This window comes from Periplaneta americana, chromosome 8 (assembly GCF_040183065.1).
Source record: "Periplaneta americana isolate PAMFEO1 chromosome 8, P.americana_PAMFEO1_priV1, whole genome shotgun sequence".
Lineage (NCBI taxonomy): Eukaryota > Metazoa > Arthropoda > Insecta > Blattodea > Blattidae > Periplaneta > Periplaneta americana.
In genome coordinates, this window is record NC_091124.1 from 173,309,460 (window position 1) to 173,322,092 (window position 12,633).

At 35.2% G+C, this 12,633-nt stretch overlaps 1 protein-coding gene across 2 annotated transcripts in view; it reads right to left on the minus strand.

The window, feature by feature from the left end:
* The window catches only part of Coq8 (ubiquinone biosynthesis protein COQ8, mitochondrial), a 55,448-nt gene that overhangs the window by 27,131 nt on the left and 15,684 nt on the right, over positions 1–12,633 (minus strand). For both annotated transcript variants that reach the window (XM_069834063.1, XM_069834062.1), the window contains 3 exons: positions 8,027–8,343; positions 7,114–7,339; positions 1,643–1,767 (listed from right to left, as the gene is read on the minus strand). In XM_069834063.1, the coding sequence (XP_069690164.1) occupies positions 1,643–1,767; positions 7,114–7,339; positions 8,027–8,343 (668 nt within the window). The remainder of the gene's footprint in view (positions 1–1,642; positions 1,768–7,113; positions 7,340–8,026; positions 8,344–12,633) is intronic.

Sequence of the window (12,633 nt, forward strand, 5' to 3'; positions counted from 1 at the left end):
GCGCATCATATTCTCGCTGTTTCTACGTCTTTCCTGTAGCTCCGAGATACGAGCAAGAGTTGCGATCTTGCGGTGTGCAACCTGCGGATGGTATTATGCCTAGACATTATTACAAAAATCAAAAGACATTTTAATGTACGTAATCCCATTTTGAGAAATACACATTCTACGAAAATATTGGGCTTGCGCAGCAAGCATAGCATGCCCTGAGAAATCGCCCCTGAGTTTCTTTTTTTTATTCAATGTTATGTACTTGACTTTGCATCATTTACCCAAGCAGCCACTCCATCTATGAGGAACTCATCGAAGCTGTAGTTCTTTTTTCCACCTTGGGCATTAGCCTTCGATGTATCATGGGAGGCAAACTACCTAGTACTGGTACGACATATGATTAATGAAACAATGGTGGAATGTCGGTAGGGGAAACAGAAGTATCCAGTAAACATCCACCACTAAGTACCGACCCAGGATTCGAACCCAGGTTACCAGCATGGAAAATTGATGCTCTAGCTATTTGGTTAGCAGTGCGTCTCATAACAGGCAATGTTCACAACTGTAATACAGTGAAACTTCCCAATAGTGGACACCACCGGGGAAAAATTAAATGTCCGTTATTGAGAAGTGTCCGCTAATTAGAAAATTGTTAGTATGTATACAGTACATCAAAATAAAAATATCAGTAAGTTTACTTTTCAGGTCAGATGCAATTTCTGGATCAAAAGAAGCAGATTCACCACATACACAATATTGTGTCGTGACCGAAACTTGTCTATCCAACCACCCGAAGCTTTAAAATTAGAATAACCCAACTCTTTTGCATTTCTAAGGCTTTCTCTCTAATCAAGGTCACAGATAAAGGCATCTTATTTGCTCTAGCACAGCAGAACCATTCATATGTTAAATTGTCAATAGCAAGCCCCTCAGTTTTAGAAAAAGCTCTTTTTGTGTTCTCATTTGGATTCTCAGTGTATGATTTTAAAATAACATCCTTGTTTTTCAAAATTTCACTAACCTAATTTTTTCCCACATTAAACTTTGTGGCCAGCTCACGAACACTTAATTTCTCCTTCTCACTATACTTTACAATATCCACTTTCTCTTTTAGTGACAAACGTTTATGTTTTTGTGACATCTTTAATGTGACTGTACTTCCGAACACTCAACTTGACAAACTAAGAAAGTACGGACTGCTCACGTACAGTATCACAACTAACAACTGTGTTGCTTACCTTCAATAAAGTACAAGAACGTTCAAATGCACGATAATAATTGTTGCAAAGAATTCCGTTTAATTTATAACTGTCCATTTTTTCTTTCACGCTGTCCGTTATTTGGAAGTTTTAATTGTTGTTGGGAGATACATTTCAGTGTCCACATCCGTTACTGAGAATGTCCGCTATTTGGAAGAATTTTATCATAAAGGCCAATGTTATTTTGCAGGGGAATTTTAAAATGTCTCCTATTGAGAGGAGTCCACTATTGGGAAGTGTCCAATAAGGGAAGTTTCACTGTAGTAGCCAATATGTTATATTGTAACACTAGATAATCAATTGTAGTTACTGGTAGACAAAACCAACAATGGATTTAATTAGTTTCGACTAATCAGCCCTTATACACTTACACTTCATGCAAATAATTTTACCTCTACTTGCCAGGTAGGCATAAAATCTGCAGACTGTCTCACACGTTCGAAAGCTTTCTGTAATGTTGGACTGATTATCGTGCTGTCCTGAATACTCAATATCTGCCCCAGTTTTAATGCAGCTCCTGTGGAAGAAGATTTTCATTTCATAAGTTCATTATTTGAAGTCTATAAAATATATACTGTATAGTCCTACTTACTCTTCTATTTCTGCAGTGAGGTGCAGATGAAATAAAATGAAATGGGGGTTAAATTAAATTGCTATCATAGCATTTTCTTTCACATAAACATAAAACATATCCATCTCCATAATTATTATGGCTAATCTCCACCACTTCTTCATATGATGGACAACATCTCTTCAACCATTTGATTTGTAGTTCGACCATTTGGAATTTTGTGTGCAAACATTCTGTACATGGTGGTGCTTTTCTTCATTTGATTATTACTAGGGCCCGGAAGTTAATGCAATTGCATACTTTCTCCTGGAGGGTATAACTTTAAGCTTACACATCATCTTTACAAATTCTCAATTTTTGAGTTTATTAAGCTTGGTTTATGTTGCATATAAGTGCATATTTTCGTCATTTTTTAAACTGCATAATATTTTCAATATTTTATTGATAAGATTTACAAGATTATTTTCCTCCTGGACGCAAAAGGCTGGAAGTTGTGTGTTAGAAAGAATATATGAATCACCGTGATGAAACATGAGCATTGAAACATCATGCGCTAGGTCACTCACTTGCAAGTCTCCATAAAGAAAATGTCTGTTAAATGCCCACTGAAGACTTCAGTTATTTAGATCAATAACACCTAATATGCCACTTCCACCTGCACCAGTGGTGAATGTGGCTTGATGCGGCCTTATACTATATGCTCAGCATCTGCAACTAGTTAAAGAGGTGGTTAATTCGTAGAACTAATACTGTGCATCTACTAAAACAGCTCAAAATATATTGGAAAATAATGAGTTGGAATGGAATTTTGTATTCATATCTGCTGCTCATTGAATTAGAATTTTACTGAAGGGAAAAGAGAAATAAACAGAGGGAATAATCACTTTTACACTTAGGATTTGTCATTTTAAATGACACAACACTAGTAAAGATGCGCTGAAAAATCTTGATGTTCAGGTTCTCTTTATGCAATCTCTCTCGTCACTCCTAAGCTTGGGGACCAGTGCGAAACCAGCTGCTGGAGATGTCTACTTGAAACTGAACAATCTGAAGCAGCATCTACAGTGAATGTGAAGTAACATTCAGTGACAAGTTGAATTCAAACCTTACTTCACTGAAAAGCATGAGAAAGGTAAAGTTGGGCAGAAAATGAAAAACGCTGTGAGATATAAGCTCACAAAACTTAAAAAACTCATGATGGAAGATCCAGCTAAGGAGTTTCTTCGACCTGTTTCACAGTTATTTTACTGCCGCAACATTTTAAGCACTGTGGCAACAGAAGCAAAATTGAGGTCTCTGACAAATAAAGATTCCAACAGGAATGAAAATTTCAATGGATATGGTGATGCATGCATATGCTGAATTAAAATTGTGTGAAAATTCGTTCAGAGCTTTCTGTTCCAGAAGCCATAGACACTTTATGAGAATATTACAATGAATTTATTGATGGTGTGCTACGAGCTCTATGAGTTTCAGTATCCAGTGTGAACTGTGAATGCTTCTTCTCACCATTTTCTTATGTCCTTACGAATCGTAGGAAAAAATTAACACTAACAAATTTGGAGCTAATATCTACCTATAACTCTCAGTATACCAAGTAAGGCAAATTACTCTGTCACTTGCCTGATGTTCTTTAGCTAACTTCCATGCTCTCACTTAACTTAGTGGTAAACTGATGTTGTGGTAGAGAAGGCCTGATGGCCTTAACTCCGCCAAAATAAATGAATGAATGAATAAATGAATGAATACTTACTTACTTACTGGCTTTTAAGGAACCCGTAGGTTCATTGCCGCCCTCACATAAGCTCGCCATCGGTCCCTATCCTGTGCAAGATTAATCCAGTCTCTATTATCATATCCTACCTCCCTCAAATCCATTTTAATATTATCTTCCCATCTACGTCTCGGTCTCCCCAAAGGTCTTTTTCCCTCCGGCCTCCCAACTAACACTCTATATGCATTTCTGGATTCGCCCATACGTGCTACATGTCCTGCCCATCTCAAACGTCTGGATTTTATGTTCCTAATTATGTCAGGTGAAGTATACAATGCGTGCAGTTCTGCGTTGTGTAACTTGCTCCATTCTCCTGTAACTTCATCCCTCTTAGCCCCAAATATTTTCCTAAGAACCTTATTCTCAATCACCCTTAATCTTTGTTCCTCTCTCAAAGTGAGAGTCTAAGTTTCACAACCATACAGAACAACCGGTAATATAACTGTTTTATAAATTCTAACTTTCAGACTTTTTGACAGCAGACTAGATGACAAAAGCTTCTCAACCGAATAATAACAGGCATTTCCCACATTTATTCTGCGTTTAATTTCCTCCCGAGTGTCATTTATATTTTTACTGTTGCTCCAAGATATTTGAATTTTTCCACCTCTTCGAAGGATAAATCTCCAATTTTTATAGTTCCATTTCGTACAATATTCTGGTCACGAGACATAATCATATACTTAGTCTTTTCGGGATTTACTTCCAACCCTATCGCTCTACTTGCTTCAACAAGAATTTCCGCGTTTTCCCTAATTGCTTGTGGATTTTCTCCTAACATATTCACGTCATCCGCATAGACAAGAAGCTGATGTAACCCGTTCAATTCCAAACCCTGCTTGTTATCCTGAACTTTCCTAATGGCATATTCTAGAGCGAAGTTAAAAAGTAAAGGTGATAGTACATCTCCCTGCTTTAGCCCGCAGTGAATTGGAAAAATGGCCTATACGGACTCTGCTGTAAGTTTCACTAAGACACATTTTAATTAATCGAACTAGTTTCTTGGGAATACCAAATTCAATAAGAATATTATATAAAACTTCTCTCTTAACCGAGTCATATGCCTTTTTGAAATCTATGAATAACTGATGCACTGTACCCTTATACTCCCATTTTTTCTCCAATATCTGTTGAATACAAAAAATCTGATCAATAGTCGATCTATTATGCCTAAAACCACACTGATGATCCCCAATAAGTTCATCTACATATGGAGTTAATCTTCTCAAAAGGATATTCGACAAAATTTTGTACGACGTCAACAAAAGTGATATTCCTCGAAAGTTACTACAGTTAGTCTTGTCCCCCTTCTTAAAAATAGGTACGATTATGGACTCCTTCCATTGTTCTGGTACAATTTCCTTTTCCCAAATTGCAAGTACAAGTTTATAAATTTCGCTAGATACTGCCCTTCCACCCTCTTGTATTAATTTTGCTGGAATTTGATCAATACCTGGAGACTTGTACTTTTTCAGATTTTCTATCGCAATTTCGACTTCAGAAAGTGTGGGTTCCAGTATAAATGGCTCAGCAGTTTGTATTTGAATTTCGTCCTGATCATTTCTATTTGGCCTATGTATATTTAGTAGTTGCCCAAAATAGTTTTTCCATCTGTTCAGGATTGAATGAGAGTCTGCAAGCAAGTCACCATTCTCATCCTTGATCACGTTTACCCTTGCCTGATATCCATTTTTAAATTCCTTTATACCCTTATATAAATCTCGAATGTTTTTATTCTTACTATTTGTTTCTACCTCATTCAGTTTTTCCTTCAAGTAATCTCTCTTTTTATTCCTAAGTGTACGACTTGCTTCCCGTCTTTCATTGAAATAATGATCTCTCTTCTCCACAATTGGATCCTGTAAGAATTTCAATTTTGCCTGTTTCCTTCTATCTACTGCAATGGAACAATCTTCATCCAACCACGGTTTCTTTTTCTGAGTTTCATAATAACCTATACTCTGCTCAGCTGCAATTTTGATATTATCTCGGATATTGTCCCACAGACTATTAACATCTAACTCTTCCTCTGCTTCGTCAGCAGTTGCTAAAGCAGCAAACCTATTTGAAATTTCAACCTGATAACGTTGCTTAGTTTCCTCGTCCTTTAATTTCAGAATATTGAATCTACTAATATTAGCTTGTTGTGCTACTCTCTTGGCTACTGATAGTCTTTCTCTTAATTCCCCAATTACCAAATAATGGTCAGAATTACAGTCTGCCCCCCTGAAAGTTCGAATGTCTACTACACTAGTGTGCCTTCTTTTATCTACCAAGATGTGATCTATCTGGTTATGTGTCATTCCGTCTGGAGAAGTCCACGTATATTTATGTATATCCTTATGGGGGAATGTTGTACTCTTGACAATTAAATTTTCTGATGTGGCAAAATTGACTAACCTAACTCCATTGTCATTACTACGTACGTGTAGGCTCTCTTTTCCAATAGTTGGTCTAAAAATATCCTCCCGTCCTACTTTAGCATTGAAATCCCCCAATAAAACTTTCATGTGATATCTAGGTAACTGATCAAAAGTCTGTTCCAATTCCTCATAGAAGCTATCCTTTATATCGTCGTCTTTCTCTTCTGTAGGGGCATGAGCATTTATAACTACGATATCGCACCATCTACCCTTAAGTACTAAATACGATAACCTGTCACTGATAAATTAGACCTTTTTTACTGCTGATTTTATTCTTTTATGTACAAAAATCCTGTTCCTAATTGGTGATTATTGTTTCCTTCCCCATAATACAATAAGTAATCGCCTATTTGTGATATGCCATTCCCATCTAACCTAACCTCTTGTACTCCCACGAAGTCTATTCTATATCTAGCTAGTTCTTTTACTACTAATGTTACCCCTCCTGTTCTATAAAGACTAGTTACGTTCCATGTACCAAATCATATAACCTTTTTCCTTTGCTGTGGTCGTGCCTGAGAATCAGTCCCATTCCGAGGCTTATAAAAATAAATGAATGAATAAATAAATAAATAAAATTAATTAATTAAATAAATAAATAAAACAAAATAAATAAAATAAAATAAATTAAATTAAAATAAATATAAAAAATAAATAAATAATAATTAAATAAATTAATTAATTAATTAATTAAATAAATAAATAAATAAATAAATAAAAAGTTGAAATTTAATTAAAGAAAAAATTGACTTTCTGCAAGAATTATGTCTTTTTACTCAAGAAAAATTACCTTTATTATCCAAGAATTATTGTATGTTCTATTCACGAAATTTCACTATCGCGAACTATTGAGTATTTGAGTTTTTCTGGGAGAATACCATATTGAATTGACAAATTACTTAAATAGCTTAAAGGAAGAGAAATTATTTCATAACAGGGTTTCAGCACTTTACTTGGTACTTCCATCATATGCAAAAGAATGCTTGTGTAACATTACATGGAATTTGATTTTCATTAATAGGCATCCATATTTAATTTACTGTTTTTAAATTTAAACAATGACAATAACTCACTTCAGTTTCGCTTTACTCTCACCTCTGACCTTGCACAATGTATTGACAATCCTTTCTGCATTGGCTTCTGATAAGAAAACACTGTCCAATGCTCTTCCCACGCTTGGCTCTTCATTTGTAAGTCCTAATGACCTCCTGGTTACTTCAGCCACTGTTCCGATACCTAAACCTGCTGCCAAGCTTCCAAATGATATCATTCGAGCAATGCGAGATGCTGGAACTTTTCTCTGCTTGGCAGTTTCACTAAGCTGAAAACATGAAAAGAAATCAATGTAAAATCTTTCTGAAATACAAGATATCTTAAATCATGTACATTTCAATGGTTCATCTAATAACACTTTCAAATACAGAAACTTTAAAACTGTCGAGATATAAGATGACGATGGTTACATAGGAAGATTCTACTTCTTCTCTTCTTTCCCTCCCTTCTACTTCGTTCTATATACAGTAGAGTCCCTCTTAAACGGCATCAAAGGGAGTAGGCTAATTCTGGATATGAGATTTCCGGTACAACCACTATGTTACGACTTATCTCAATTAATAAATAATGAGAGTGACGGGCGATGTGTACATATTTTAGAGCCAGAATCACCATTACAATTTACAAAAAATTACAATTAAATCCAATTTCATAATAAAATTTCAAATAATAATCCAATAATAAATATAAATGTAATCCATCTCCACCAAAGTATAATTGAATAATATTAAAAAAAAAACCTATTCATATTTTATGTTGCGAACTATTGAAATCGTAGCCATATGAAGCTTATTTCTTACATACTTCATCATAACTGGAGTCCTGCATTTGGTTACTTTGAATACAAGTTAAGTGTACCTCAATCATACTGGCTTTACGCTACACTGGCACCCAAAAGTGATCTACTTCTGAACAGTGTGAAGTAGTACACAAAAGTTTCGTTATTTATACTTACTTTTTGTTTTACTTTGGCTTTCGTTTTACTTGTTTTTATATCTGTGGGAAGTGAAGTTGTTGTTCGTAGGTCTATCTCTTCAGATGGTGATGGTACAGCTGAGTGCATCACAGTTACTTCAGGTGTAACGTGATGACTTGAATACACATTCTGTAACAATGGTTCATGCTTCGGTTCTGACAAATCTTCATCAGATTTTGTAACAGTTTTGCTCCTGGACTCAGTTTTCACACTTGAGATGGCATCCTCACTGTAAAGTTCAAAATTATCCAGGTCAAATTCTTCAGATGTTGGTTGGCTTTGAAGAAATTCATAACCTGGAAGAAATGTTCGATTTTAGAGGAGTTGCATAATAATGCGTCTTCTGAGCATAATGACGAAGAAAATAAAATTGTTCTTAATTAAGCTGAGAAATGCTTCATGTTTAACTTAAAACAATATCTGTATTTCAACATATTCTCAACTCAACACACTTCTGAAACTTAAATATATTAATTAGGGCCTATATTCAATTCAATTCAATTCAATTCAATTCATTTGGCCATTAGACATACAGTTTTAGGCTTCGTCAGAATACATTGAAAAACATATAAATACATTTTTTAAAAACACTAATAAAAGAAACAGTAAAATTTAAATAATAAAATGAAAACATGAAATAATTTAAAACTTTTAAATTAAAGAAAAATAACTAAATTGCAATTAAACTTATTTATTAAAATACAATTTCATACAAATTTGTGTTGAAAAACTCAGCAACAGAATAAAAAGGATTATTTAATAACCAATTGTAAAATCTAGTTTTGAAGCTATTGATTGGTAATTTATAATATTGACTTGGGAGCTTATTATATAATTTCATCCCCATAATTAAAAAGTTTGTGTTGATCTTGTGTAATCTACAATATGGAATATTAATTTGTTCACTATTTCTAATTTCATGATCATGTATATTGGCCACTAATGAGTAATTGTCGATATTTTGTAGAGTGTAAAGTACTAGATCATATATATACAAATTTATGATTGTTAAAATCCGTGATTGTCCGAAAAGTGGCCGACAATGTTCCACATAGTTTGATTTACATAAAATTCTAATGGTTTTCTTTTGTAAAATCAAGACGCTTCCAATTTTGGTTCCATTTCCCAGAAAATTAGGGCATATCGGATTATCGATTGAAAGAAAGAAAAGTAGGCACATCTTAAATAATTTTGAGAAACGCAAGTCGTTAATTTCTTTAACAAATATAAAACTCTTGATAGCTTTGTGCATATGTATTCGATGTGCTTATCCCATGTTAAACTGGAGTCTATAAAAAGTCCTAGAAATTTTGTGTAATTTAGTCTGTGATAGAGTGTCGTTGTTGACAGCATGTAATTGATTTAGAGCAGAGGAAGAACATATGAAAGTAATATCATCTAGAGTAAATACTAGCGTAAAAAAGAAGGAAAATGTGTGTGTTCTGTTCCTTGTTAGCATTTTGAGAACCAACCCCTTCCAAAGTAATAAAGATTTTTCAAGATATTCACAGGTATCTACATATTTTCACAGCAATGGAGTTAACAACACTGATCATTTCTGAATTGAAGGTTTTTTTTTTTTTTTGCATATTATGTATGCATGATATTGATAATTTTATATAATTACATTCCACCGGATGTTAGTTTTTGTGGATAATTAACATTGAATTGTCAAGGTGAAAACAATGGTTTTGGACTTAAAATGCAAACTCTAAAAGAAATTGAAGCACTGCTATTTAGAATTGATATTTAGAGGAGTCAATACTTTTAAATACTGTAACTTTTATTACAAAACAATAATGAAATTTTATTGTTTCAACAATAGTCACTTCCAATAATTTAGTTTAAACTCTTCCGTCAACAATGGGATTTCCACTCCACACAGTAACACAGTATTCGTTATTGCACTCCACAGACGACAATGACAATTTACTTGGATTATTGAGAACAACAATGAACTGTTAATCTTAACTAATGTTCACAAAGCACTATTTACAAAACAGAACTATCAGTTCTCAGTTCACAGTTCGTTTGCCTTGGCTAGTTCTTCTAGTTCAGTCACTCAAGTTCACTGTATCTCGAACCCCAGACCTTCAGAGACAGTTCACTGAACTTCGAACTCAGGTCCCCCAACTGCGGTCCACTGCACTCGAACTCTGGACTTCGGACGCTAACACAGCTGCGGACACACTCAAGTCGAACTCCGGTCTCGAAGCTGGCTTCACTGCTACACAAGACTGGCTGGCTTGCTGTCCAACGACTACAACAACAACTCTCAGCTCACTTGCGCCTCTTCTTTTATAACCAAACCATAGTTTCGAGAAGCTACGATTTCGCGAACAAACTTCAGATGTCGAGAAGATGGCGCCTATCTAGGCTTCTCTGGATTTCTTCCCTCAGTCACCAGCTGCTTTACTTCCCCCTCACCCTTCGTCATGTCCGTGCCGCCACCTCACGCCCCCTCTTACGTCTGTCCCCTCCAGACCCAAGCGGCCACAACCTTCTTCACTGCATCCCTCGTTTTCTCGTGCGCCCCTGACCTCTGTGGGATGCGATCGACTCCTGACTGTCACAATACATCTCAACCAATACAATCTTTATGGTTGCTTTTTACAAAGGTGTCATATCAGATTTTTTGTATTCGACAGATAATGGAGAAAAAATGGGAGTATAAGGGTACAGTACATCAGTTATTCATAGATTTCAAAAAGGCATATGACTCGATTAAGAGAGAAGTTTTATATAATATTCTTATTGAATTTGGTATTCCCCAGAAACTAGTTCGATTAATTAAAATGTGTCTTAGTGAAACTTACAGCAGAGTCCGTATAGGCCAGTTTCTATCTGATGTTTTTCCAATTCACTGTGGGCTAAAGCAGGGAGATGCACTATCACCTTTACTTTTTAACTTCGCTCTAGAATATGCCATTAGGAAAGTTCAGGATAATAGACAGGGTTTGGAGTTGAATGGGTTAAAAATTGGAGATTTATCTTTCGAAGAGGTGGAAAAATTCAAATATCTTGGAGCAACAGTAACAAATATAAATGACACTCGGGAGGAAATTAAACGCAGAATAAATATGGGAAATGCGTGTTATTATTCGGTTGAGAAGCTCTTATCATCTAGTCTGCTGTCCAAAAATCTGAAAGTTAGAATTTATAAAACAGTTATATTACCGGTTCTTCTGTATGGTTATGAAAGTTGGACTCTCACTCTGAGAGAGGAACATAGGTTAAGGGTGTTTGACAATAAGGTGCTTAGGAAAATATTTGGGGCTAAGTGGGATGAAGTTACAGGAGAATGGAGAAAGTTACACAACACAGAACTGCACGCATTGTATTCTTCACCTACAATAATTAGGAACTTAAAATCCAGATGTTTGAGATGGGCAGGGCATGTAGCACGTATGGGCGAATCCAGAAATGCATATAGAGTGATAGTTGGGAGACCGGAGGGAAAAAGACCTTTAGGGAGGCCGAGACGTAGATGGGAGGATAATATTAAAATGGATTTGAGGGAGGTGGGGTATGATGATAGAGACTGGATTAATCTTGCACAGGATAGGGACTGCTGGCGGGCTTATGTGAGGGCGGCAATGAACCTTCGAGTTCCTTAAAAGCCATTTGTAAGTAAGTAAGTAAGTAAGCAACCTCAAATTGGACAGAGTTATGCCACAACAGGCCAATCAACAATTTAAAAAAAAAAAAATGAGATATTTCCATAAATCTGTTGTTGGCTGGATTATTTAACTCGAAAAAATAAAGAACACTATATTTGCATTTTGTGGCTGTTTATTGCATAAAATTTATTTACTTACTTTGCTTTGCAACATTAACTAAAAAATAAAAATCAAAATTTTGTTATTAAAAAATTAGGTAATCAATTACTTTCAAATATTCAGTATTTCAATACAGTGTAATTGGGAACACACTGTGAAAATTCGGTTGAAATATGTCAAATATATATATATATTTTTTTAAATTTAAAGTTATGAGAGTGTCCCCTTACATCCTACTGAACACCTGTGAGTATGCTTGGCCAAAGTGTCGATGCTGCAACTTCGACACCCTGAACAAAATGTGGGTTGAATTGCAGAGGTAGAACCTCATCCTTAGGAAAGGTTTCAGGATCTGGTGCTCAGCATGCTGTAACGAATGCAGGCCAGCAGTTGTAGGACAAAGTAAGTGCACAGTGACAGTATAATGTATTAATGTAAGCCAATGTCTCAATATTTCCATGAAACACATTACTTGAAATTTTACGTAAATTACAATGTTTTGGAACTTAAAAATAAGCTGCAAACACGAAATATTTTTATGACAGGAATGAAGGGCACAGGATATATGTTACGAGGGGATCCAGGAAATAACGACCGTTTTGTTGTAATAATTAAAAAATATATATATTTATTTGAAAAAACAAAGTCTGTTACATAACTGAAGCTTCCTTTACTTCTCTACATAACCACCACCTACATTTAAACATTTGTCGTATCTGTTCACTAGCTTTAGAATTCCCGTGTTATACTCCTCTGCCGCCAGTTCATTAAGCCAGGTGTTCACTGTCTTCTTCAACTCTTCATCAC